The sequence below is a fragment of the Gambusia affinis genome, linkage group LG08 (assembly GCF_019740435.1).
Source record: "Gambusia affinis linkage group LG08, SWU_Gaff_1.0, whole genome shotgun sequence".
Classification (NCBI taxonomy): Eukaryota; Metazoa; Chordata; class Actinopteri; order Cyprinodontiformes; family Poeciliidae; genus Gambusia; species Gambusia affinis.
In genome coordinates this window covers 9,955,566-9,967,276 of record NC_057875.1, presented here as the reverse complement: position 1 = coordinate 9,967,276, position 11,711 = coordinate 9,955,566, and the positions used below count along the sequence as shown (strand labels likewise).

Genomic DNA, 11,711 nt, shown 5'->3' with positions numbered 1-11,711 from the left:
GAAGGATCTATCACGAGGTACAATAAAGCAACAATTAACCAAACAGATCCAACCTAATCTGGTGTCAGGGTGTAACTTCAGGTTGCTACCAAATATTTAACAGTTAAGCTTGTGTACCATTAACATGTGGTGTCATTCTAGTCAAACACTCTGCTTTCCACTTGCTTTTGTTGTGCAAGCTGTATATATTTTTCTTTTTTGTAAAAGTGTGGTTCTTTCACTTCAGAAATATTCAATATTCGTAAAATATTTCCCAACTGATAAAATGATGAAGAATAGATTTTTTTAGCCCGACACACAGGAACATGATTTAATATGGTCATAAAGCAAAGAGTTCAGAGATGTGGTGTGCATGAATGTTTCACCTCAATAAATATTTAATCTGAGTGTTAAATCATTTAAAACCAAACCCTTTCTGGTGCTCAGCAGACAACATGATTTTCTTCTCTATCTGCTAAAACTCACTCCCCACCCTCATCCTCTGGCTCTCTCTCTTTCTCTCTCTCTCGTTTCTCTCTCCATGAGCTGGACAAGCTGCTCAGTGGCCCTGAAATATGGCGCATCATGCCGCTCTGTTGATCATCGCTCGGTGCTACACCCTGAATCTGAATGCAATGTAAATGATATGATGATTCCCTCTGAGGCAACATTAACTTTACCATCATTCAGCTTTTTCGAGTGCAAAGGTTGACTTCGTGAGACAATCTAGTGTTCTGCCATGAGACGATGAACTCAGCAGCAAGCTCCACTCTAAAGCAATGCAGAGGCCATACTAACAAAGTACAAAATATCAAAAGCAATGTTCTAGTCATTTGATTAAATTGTAAAATAGCAAACAAGCACAATGTCCGGGATTGTTGACCCTATATTTTAATCAAAATACGGTTTTACATCCTGACACAATATTGGATGTTTTTAGTTTACAATGCTACTTTGTTGACAGTCAACTGAATGCCATTTGTAGTTTCCGCTTGAATGACATAGGTCAAAATGAACAAATACTTGGATGGTATTATATCGTGTTTAAACAGTCTCACTTTCTGCTTATCCCTCTATCAGTCACAAATCAAGGCTATCCAATTCAGAGTGTGCTGTGTGTTATATTAAAAAGTAGTTGTTATGAAGAAACATTGTAAGGCCTCTTTCCCAGTTTTGTCCAAACCTTTCAACGTCTTCTTATGTCTTTAGACGTTGATATTTCTCAATTCAAGAAACATTATGATCCCAGGATTTTTTTTTTCTTTTTTACTGCAGACTATACCTTGTTTATGATGTGCATGTATGATTGATATTATAATATCAATAAATATTAATGGCTCAAACCGAAAAGGTGGACATCTTTAGTTGTAAAAGCCACACCCTCTTTCGATGGCCAAGACAACAAAGCAACTATTTATGTTAGGTGCAAAAAAAGCAAAATGGAACTGGGTCAAAATGGACTGCAAGTTAAAATCCCTGCAAGGAATTTGTATGTTCTTCTTGTGTACTCTGACTTCCTCCCACACTCCAAGTAACATGCAAGCTATCTTGGTTTTTCTAAAGTTCTTACAAGAGTCCTTTATGTCTCTGTATTACCCTTTGCTAAATTGCAAACTATGCAGGGGGTGCACCGTCTTTTGCCCAATGAACTCTGGAGACAGGTATCGGCTCCGTCCTCCTGCAATCCTCCAACCATGTGGATGCACGGTGGTGGAGTTGTACCTAATTCTGCAGAAGGTTATGGGTTTGAGTCCTTGCTGTGTGTGCCAGAATTCATGTGTGTACATGATGATTTGTGTCATGATGCCCTGACTGTTGATCAGTCCAAGGTGTAACTCCAGTCAATGTGGAGTTACAGCCCTCTAATAGGGAGACAAGGATACAGGGTTTGGGTGGTACTGCAGATTTATCCTGCCTTCTCCTCCCAAGACCTGAAATACTTTCCTGAATTTTAATTGATCTGGGGAGAGCAGAAAACAGGACTCAACCAGGGCACCATTCATACCTGGACTAGCACTGATCATAGTTCACTCCTTTGAAAGGTACCATTTAGGCACCTGCCATTAAAACTTTGCACACTGTTTGCAATTGCAAGGTGAGATGCTGCATTCTAATGTGGATTTGGGGGTGCAAAAAGAATGACTGACAACTAGCTTTCTATCGAAGACAAGGAGAAAAACCTTTGTGAGCTGAATGCAGAATGGTAAGTATATTTAAAATTTTACAGCTCATGCAAGAAAGTTAGGTAGTATTCTCTCCAGAGCTTGTCTGTCATTTTAACAGTTAATGTAAAATATTTAATAGTATTTAATTTTTATTCATTTTAACTAATATTCAAATTGAACAAGCTGAACAATGAGTATGTCATCACACATCAAGCAGATGAATGTAATATTTTCTCTACAGTGACCAAAACCACTGGCTAACTACATATAAACATTTAAATAAATAATTCCACTTTTATTATGACTGAGTCACCTGCTGTGCCCTAAATGTACAGTCTCACAAGGTCCTTCCTGTCCATTTGGAACTGAATAGCACATCCACATAATCAAATGTCTCAAAAGAGATTGCTGCAGAGGCTCTTGTCACAAGATTTTGAACTTAACTTTCATGGGCATTTTAATGTTCTGGAGGCTGACACACTGGAGGCTGAAATTACGGGTGCCACTTCAGCCAAATCAGGAAACATTTCTCCAGTTGAAGTGATTAGAAGTTAGCAAGACTCTCCGATCAAGGGGCTTCCTGATCCCGCAAGCACTCGTTTCATCAGGAGGAATTCCTACTGCACATATTTCAAAGCCTCCATAACTCAACACACTGTCAGTTCCTGGATAGTGAGATGAACTGAGTATGGTGTCCAGGTCTGATATGATCCTCAGGAACTTTCATCAGAATATTTCTTCAATTGATTTAGTTACCTATATTTGAAAATGTCTGCACATGTGAACTAAATGGTCAGAAATGTAATCTGTTATCTATCAAAATTGCAGATAACCTTCAGATCTTTCCATTGCCGTTTAAATTAAAAAAAAAAAAAACTGTCAAAGACAGAAAATGTTTAGCTAACATGACCCATGATTCCCTGCAATCATGGGTTGTTTCAGAAGAGCTGAATTAACATCTGTGGATAATGCTTTATTTTTATCAAAACTATTTAGTCCTGAGAAATCAATGATCTGAAATATGTCACTTTTGAAATGCTAGTCCCAGGCAGCCATTTATAACTTCTGCTAGAATCTGCTCTAAGATGGACTGAACTTTTCGTTACTGATTAAAATTAAACATTACTTGCTGATCTTCTATAGGCACAGAATGCTGCTCCATAATTTGTAGGTAAATGCTACTGTGCCTTTTTCAAATTCTGCCCTTTTCTGGCAAAGTTAACATGGGGATATATTTGAAAATATTCACAATATTCTTGAGGCTAATACAAACTTGTGTTGGCCGCTAAATTCACTCTCAGGACATCAAAGTCCAATGATAGGCATTTAAAAGAAACTAACAAAGAATTTAGTGAGTTATGTCTAATTTTCTATGTTGTCTTTGGTGGTAAATAGTCTTGAAACAGACATCTATATTTAGCAGTTCTAAACCCAACAACTTCAATACTGGGTAGAATAATAAATGTATGATATTGCACAAACATTAGCCTTTAGCAAAATCTAAAAAATGCTGGCTATCTAGCAGCTCATTTGAAAGGTCAACACCCCCACCTAGTGGCCAAGAAAGGACTCACCAGTAGCCTAGTCTGCTGCTATGACAGTCAGGTTCTAGCACCCCCTCAGCCCAGCTCATAAATGACTGCAATGTTAAATCAAAGACATGAACTGTTGTGATAGTGACGGTGGAGAGCAGAAAATAATTTCAAACATGATGCCTGCTTCAGCAGTAGGTCATTCTGCATGCACAGCACAGCAATGAGAAGAGGCTGTGACTAAGATTTTGTTTCTTCTGGGCTCTGTGCCCCCTCAGATCATTGATATCTCTGATATTTCTTGGGCATGATATGAAACTGCGCCAGGCAGTTTTAATTATACCTACTGTTGGGCCTTTTTTTGCAGTAGTTTTGAGTTGGGACGTTTTGAATCACTGTTTTGTAGAAGTTAATTTGGCAAGGGAGTTTGTGTGTCTTAGCTGGTGGGCTTTCTTCAAGACATACATCTGTTTCAAAGCATTTAGTGGAGATATGAAATAATCAAATTCACCATGATAGTTATTTCAAGGGAACCTAAAACTGTTGACCTCTTACACATCCATTAAAATATATAGAGAGGTACTTTATCTTTGCCCATTTTTTAAGTCAGATCCTTATATTATTTGATGTAGGACAGCTGGTACCTGTCTGTGTGCCATACTGCAAGACTGTTGATATGTTCTCACCAGGAGGTGTGAGTTTTCTTTTTTTTTGTGTGGGTTGACATATGGCAGTGCTGACAGCAAACTTCACTGACGAATTTTCTCTGTGTCTGAGTGTGTCACTTTATGGACACAATGAACATATATTGCCTAAAAAGATGTAAAGAAAAGTTTTTATAAAGAGATAACAAGAGTTTGAGAAGAATGAACAGAATAAGACTCCTATTAAATTATTTTATAGTGGTAGTACCTACTTTTTATACACATTTCATTCAACTGGTAGAGTTTTGAAATATCTGTGTGTACTGAAAGACAGCTGCAGTGCCATGATAGTGATTAAATTTTATGAATACAAATAGTCATGTGTGCAAAGTTTTTGATATTAGCACATGGTCCTAAATTAATTTTAAAAGTTTACTATTATTATTATTATTATTATTATTATTATTATTATTATTATTATTATTATTATTATTATTATTATTATTATTATTATTATTATTATTATTATTATTACTGCAACTATGGGGTTGCTGGTTTTACTTAAAAGTAAAACTTATATGTTATTTTAATTTTTTTTATCGTATTTTGTTTATTTCTGTTAATTATGATGATTTTATTCACATATTTAATGCACAGAAAAATTTACTTTTTGTTCGATATAGAAATTGCTTGTAACTTGCAGTTGGAGTCCAGGAGGTGGCGACATTGCATATTTCTTCGATGTGGCAATCTAGTACAGTTCCACGAAAAAGTGGGCTAACCAGTAGCAACTCGTCTGGAGCTAACAAGGCCAGCCGGGAAGGAACGATTTGCTACAGTTACCAAAGCACAAGGTAATGAGGTACAAATTGCTTAGTATGGATTTAAAGAACTAGTTACTGTTAAATAGAACGTTTCCTTCTGGTGTAACTACATGGTCAGGCTTTATTTGTGCCCGAAATATACAGGTCGATGTGGCAGAAAGTTCGCCAACAGATGAGGAATAGCTAAAGCTAAAATTGTTAGCCAAAGTTTGTGCTGCATTCAAATGCTCCGTAAGAACTCCGGGAATTTTTCCATTATTGAGTTGACTTTTGTTGTCACTTAATTTTTATCACGTATTAGCGCCCCAAGGAGCAAATGCGATTGACAGTTAAAATCACAGCAAAGCTTGCTTTTATGTAATTATAAATATGCAATTTAACCTTTTTTGGGTAAATATTCATCATACATCATGTACGAATAACTTTGAAACGGGTTGCTGGTTGAATTTAATGCTTACCTGGAGCTTTTAAAGCAATAGGCGTCTTAAATTAGAGTTGCGTGCTTTGATATAAGTGAATAAGGTCTGGTCATTATTTAATCAAACGCAAAGCTAAACACCTATTTTGTGAATAAAATCCATAAATTACCGCATGTCAGCAAAATGTTCAAACGAGTGGTATTTCAAATGAAGTATTTTATTTCAGTTTCAGAGCATTGTACCTACAATCGATACCAAGATTCTGTGTGTAAATTAAAATTGATACAGTTTTTATAGTTTCAACTATGGGTTAACATATAAAAATGTTGTCCAACAGTTAAAAGAAAATAGAAATACTTTGTGATGTAACTGAATAAATTAACTCTGTTGGATGGACTTTAGATGTTGCACTAGCTAATTAAGCATGCGCTCTTATACCAAAATCAGATTTGAAACATTTTTTTATTTAGGTTATACACAAAATAGTTTTTGAGGTAGATGTCATGTCTTTGACCAATCTTTTTTATTTTCTGTATGTTTTGTTTTTGTTTTACTAGTCTCTGGAAGACTTGTCAAATCTGTAGTTGGAGATTTGTTATATCAGTTGTATCTTTTATAGTAATATTTTCCTAATGCAAATCAAATATGTATAATACTATGTATATTTTGTGAAAATATGCTATCAACATTAGCTGAAAATGTACTTTTATTTTGTAGGATCAACTTCAGGCCTCCATGTTGGTGTTTTTTATAATAATCCACAGCAGGGATTGAGCTGCTCTATTTGGGAAGCACGTAAGACGGTTAGTATGACCACTGAAAGATGAATATAAACTAATCTAAATCTAATTTGCTGTATTTCAAGTTGTAGTTCATAGTTGTGTGGTTGTTTATAACAAATAAATTGCTATATTGCTTAAAAATTGCTTCCTCATCTGTCACTTGTGCCAGCCCAATATTTGGCAGATATGCTTTCTTGTACTTAATTATTACATTACACAAAATCACTAAAAGGGAATAATAGGTGTGAGTGTGTGTGTGTGAATGGTTGTGTGTCCTGTATGTCTCTGTGTTGCCCTGCGACAGACTGGCAACCTGTCCAGGGTGAACTCCGCCTCTCGCCCGGAACGTAACTGGAAATAGGCACCAGTAACCCTCCCGACCCCTCTAAGGGACAAAGGTGAACAGAAAATGGATGGATGGATGGAAATAATTTAAATTATGAGGCTGTGAAATCTTGGAGTAACCGTGCTGTAATGATTCGGGTTATTTATTTACAGGTTGATGTGTCGTTATGTGGAGGGGGGAGCGTGGCCCGCAGGCGTTCCAGGCCCCTGTGGATGTTCATGCCAGTGCAGATGGGCAGGTGTACATGTTTAAGAGGAGGACAAATGAGTCTGCTGTGTCCTCGGACGATGAGGAGCTCAGCGTTGTGGAGACAAGGCAGATAAAGCAACACAATGTGAGGAATGTCCAGCTGCTGGAGCGAGAAGTTTTAGATGGCGATAGCCTCAACAAGCTTGCCCTGCAATATGGCTGCAAGGTAAAACAAAACAGATGATCTTGTAGCTTTCTTTAATTTTTAAAAAACAGGGTCTCAACAGGTCACATTTATGTTCACAGGTTGCTGATATAAAACGTGTTAACAATCTTATGCAAGAACAAGATTTGTTTGCACTGAAAGTCATCAAAATACCAGTTCAGAAGCACAGCTTTTTGACAGAAGCGCACTCAGAAAAACATGATCCTCAAGAAGAAGTACCTTGTTCCGCTCATGATAGAGCTCCATTTGAGCCACGTGGGGAGGATGTCACAGACTTTCTTATGGAGGTAGACAGCGATATGGACAAACTGATTCAGACCACAACTGATCATGAAGAAGATTTCTCAGAAAACACTGGGAGATGGAGGAGATGCGGTTTTGGAAGAAGGCGTGTTATGAGTCATGGTGCAGACTGGGGAATCCAGTGGTGGAACGCTTTAGTAGCCATGCTGTTAATAGGGATTGTTCTGCCATTATTTTATTTGATTTACTTCAAAACTAGGGACAACAGAGTAGTCTCGCCAACTGTCTCTCAGTCATCTGTCTCCTCTTCCAACACAACACAGACACACCTTAGCTAAACAATTTTATGAACCTACATAGATCAGGTGAAGAAAAAGCAAGCTATAATCTTTTTATATTTGAGTAAAATACAAATATAAGATAAAAAGAAGACGGAAGCTAAAAGTCTTTGCTTAAGAAAATTTGTGTCTGAATACCAGCAGTGAATTAAAGTTAAATTAATTCAATCAAAACTTTATTGCAGTGAAAATATATTTTACCTCTTACAGATTTCTTTGCAAGCTCATTTTATTGTTAGAAAAAAAACACCCTGTACAAAGAGAATATTTGAAGAGGGTGTCACATATAATTTGATTTAATACACTTCGGGGGGCAAAGCTTTCCAAACCAATCTGGCTCTATGTGAAAACATAATTCCCCTTAAACCTTATAACGGGTTATGCCTCCTGGTTATGTCCGCAGTTGCTGTCAGACAATTTAGTACTTTGAAAGTTAGTTTTTTGACAATCGCTGTTATATGAGACAATTTGGTTTTTCTGTACCAAATCTGTTTTTAAAGTAAACTTAATTTTCTACTTTTTTTTATTTTATTTTTTTAAAGACATTCAGAGGTGAACCTTGTGGTGTGCTCTCAATCATTGTCCAAGTGCACTTGAGCTTAATGTCCTGAGCTGATGGCAGATATTCTTCCTCAGGATGAGATAAGTCATGATTTCATCAGTAATGTTAAATCATTCAGATCCTAAAACAGTGAAGCCGCTCCCAGACCATTACACCACGGAAACAGCTCTGAAACCCTTTCCAGACTGACGAATATCACCATGACAAACTTTGCTTCATCTGGTGATGAATTCTTTACAACCAGACATGATGTGGCCGTAATCTGGCTTGGGTATGGTCTGTAAAACTGAAAGTACTCACTAATGTTCCATTTTTCTGACCATAAAATTGGTTTGATAACTTAAAACATTGTGACACAGAAATCTCTAAGAGGACAAATAACTGTTTCACAGCAAAGTACAACATGAAGCTTGATTCAGATCCATTAGTCGCTTTCTTGAAGTGAATTTTAAATCCTCCATACAGCTTCACAATCATGAGCATGTTTCATCTGAATTATATTAGGTAAAAGTTTTAGATCTATTGCACTACAGTTAGATATTAGGCTTTTCCACCAAGAACAATAAACTTGAGCTGCTAACCCGTCAAAACTATTCAAGTTTAAGCTGTATTTAAGAGATTTTAATGTATTTGTTGCCATAATGCACCTCATGCCTATTTGTTCAGAGCCTGACAGTGCTACGTGTGATTGTTTACAGTAACTAGGTGTGCAATATAACCTGTTTAATCTTTATCTTACATCCTGCTACATGTGAAACAGAATGGGGTATATTTTTAAATAATTTATTCATTGATAATCAAAGCCACATTAAGTGCCTGACGACTTCTTTGTGAGTTGAGTTTAAACAGCCTGAACGAAGAATGAACAGGTGCTTAGTTTCACAGGTTTGTTTACCTTTTGAAGTGTTTCAATATAAGAATGTTGTTAAAATTAGATTGATATCTCAAATACATAATGTTTTTAGCAAAATTAACGTGGAAAAATGTGTGAAAGTAATATTGTTTTCTGCTTGGTCCAGATTAAATTCAAACTGAAAGTGGGAGTGTGAAATTTTCTCTGAAATAATAATCTTCAATGCATTAGACATCGGTTCATATAAGATCTGCGTGCTGTAATAACCTTGTGTAAAAACATTCGGGTATCACTGTGTTAACAAATAAATCCTACAGAATTTATTTGTTAACAGAGAAAAAGCAACTTTTACTGTTTTTAAAATAAGATGAACTAAAATAACCATAATAATGTTATCTTTCACCATCCTTGTTTGCAATTAGAAATGGCTTCAAACACCACAGTTTGTCTTTATTGTTATGTGAAGGAAAAGTCCAGTAACCTTTCTGCTGGCTGACAGGTGGATGCTTTATCATCTGTCTGTTTAGATAAATAATTAATTACAAAAATATATGTGTTACAGTGCTAAAAGTATATTTAGTACAGCAGAGTCCATGTGATTTACTGGTGTTAGATTAGTGCGATTACTAATTTAGCTTAATTATTTATTATGCTGACAATTAGTTCAATTGTAATAATTCAGTTTGTGCTAGAATATTAATATTGATTCTCGCATTTAATGTATTCCTCCTTTAATTATGCAATAGGTTTTCTGAAAAAGAAATGGTTTTTCTCTCAAATTGTTAAGAATAATGAATAGAAAACTATGCAGCCTTATCAATAGTTACACCAACTTCATTTAGAAATCAAGGCACAAGTCAGCACTATATTTGCATGGAACCTAAAAAAATTATTTATTTTTTTTATAATTGAAAAGAAACTCAGATTTTCAGCTGTCTTGGTATTTTGAAAAGATGAAGAAATTTGAGCAGGCTCAGAATTGTAGGTTTGTAGGGTAAATTCCCTTTTAGCTACTGAATATGCATGTTTGACTGCACTACTTCAAACAGATGTACTAGAAGTGAGAGGGGAAACAAGCCTCAAAGCCCGAAGAACAAAAGTTGGAATTTGCTGTTCAGCGGCTGAGACTGCCTTTTATTATTCTTTGACCTCAGACCCTCATTTCATAACGTCAGCTCACAAACCCTGCTCTAGCTCCAGGCCACAGAGCACTGGCACCCAGCCAGCTCCCAGTCTGAACCTATCCTAATGCTGACGTGTGTATGTATGTTTTTTATAGATGAGAATTTACTTATGTATTTAGGGTGAATCTAAACAAATGTGTGGTGAGTCCATCAGGGTTCACACTTTGGGGCCGCCTGGGTTTCACAGGGCCGGAAGTTGGAGTTTATTCCAGCACATTTTTTTTACACTTCTGTTCTGAGGTGGGGGTCGAAGCTGAGCTGGCTCTGCTCTAACAAAGCACATCCATACAGTCCGGGAGGAGGGTAAATAGAGTGAAAAGATTCATGGCCAAACCCAAGCTCTGCAGCTTTAAGAAGTTTGCACACTTGAGCAGCTGGCAGTGGGCCACTTGGCCAACATAAACACTCCTAATCCCTTTTCCAAAGAGCTTTCAGCACTCATCTTTCTGGCACATCAGCCATTGACTCTTCTCTTTTTCTAAAATTCTTGACTGGCTGAACTTGCTCAACGTTATCACCAAGTGGCGCTGTCACACTAAAAATGACATGTTGCTGGGTATATGGGGTTTATCATTATTCACTGCTAAGGTATGTGCCTTCTTTTGATTTTCACATGAAGTGAAACAGGTCTCAGTTTTCACTCTTTCTAAGGAGCAATGGGGGCTTAGTTCATGGTGTCACATTAACTTGAACCCAACAGAGACATGCAGTGTTCATGACAAACTTTTATATGCTCTTTTTTATATGCTATGGCCTATCTATCTAGCCCATAGATAGATATTTAAACTATCTATGGGCTAGTTTAAATAAATGCATTTTTAAACAAGGATAGTCGTTCTTTTTGTGTGTCACTTTCCGCTGGCCTAAAGTGCCTTTAGAAAATAATAAAGTTATAAAACAGGATTGTAAGTAAGCTTAAATGTAGTCAGAATATACTGTGTGTGAGGTTCTGAGGGCTGTCTCTGTGGGGGCAGGGAGATCCGGGGTTTTGATTTCTAGTGCTCCCGGGGGATTTGGCAGACACAGGGTAATTTGTAGTGAAGTTTCCAGCGCAGTTTGTTTTGCAGGTGGCTGAGAACGAAAGCAGGGTGTGGTGGGGAATGAGAGAAGCAAATTGCTGTCTGAGGGATGTGAATGTGCGCATTGTTGCACAGCAGTGTTATGCAGGTATGACCCACACTCGGGGCTGGAATATTGTTATTATCAGGAACAAGAAAAACATTATTATTAGTAATAATAATGATAATTCAAGGTGCTTTGCAGGAAACTACTATCTCTTGTTGTTTAATGAAAATGACATTAAACAACAAGAGATAATACACATTTTAAACAGATAAATAGCTAAGCCATGATTGTTGATCTCTATAGGAAAGCTGCAGTAAGCAAACATGTTTTTTGTCCCCAGAGTTTTTGCACATCTAAAAT

The 11,711-nt window shown here is 36.8% G+C and overlaps 1 protein-coding gene across 3 annotated transcripts; it reads left to right on the top strand.

The window, feature by feature from the left end:
* Positions 1-5,074: 5,074 nt before the first annotated feature.
* On the top strand, positions 5,075-9,292 carry lysmd4 (LysM, putative peptidoglycan-binding, domain containing 4). 3 transcript variants are annotated; one of them, XM_044124885.1, is made up of 5 exons: positions 5,075-5,174; positions 6,281-6,366; positions 6,650-6,743; positions 6,844-7,106; positions 7,187-9,292. In XM_044124885.1, exons 4-5 carry the CDS (start codon positions 6,858-6,860, stop codon positions 7,685-7,687), a joined length of 750 nt encoding a protein of 249 aa, XP_043980820.1. In that variant the 5' UTR covers positions 5,075-5,174; positions 6,281-6,366; positions 6,650-6,743; positions 6,844-6,857; the 3' UTR covers positions 7,688-9,292. The 3 variants fall into 3 exon arrangements, with proteins under 3 accessions (XP_043980820.1, XP_043980819.1, XP_043980821.1); XM_044124884.1 differs by lacking the exon at positions 6,650-6,743; XM_044124886.1 differs by lacking the exon at positions 6,650-6,743 and having other exon boundaries at positions 5,092-5,182.
* Positions 9,293-11,711: the final 2,419 nt, after the last annotated feature.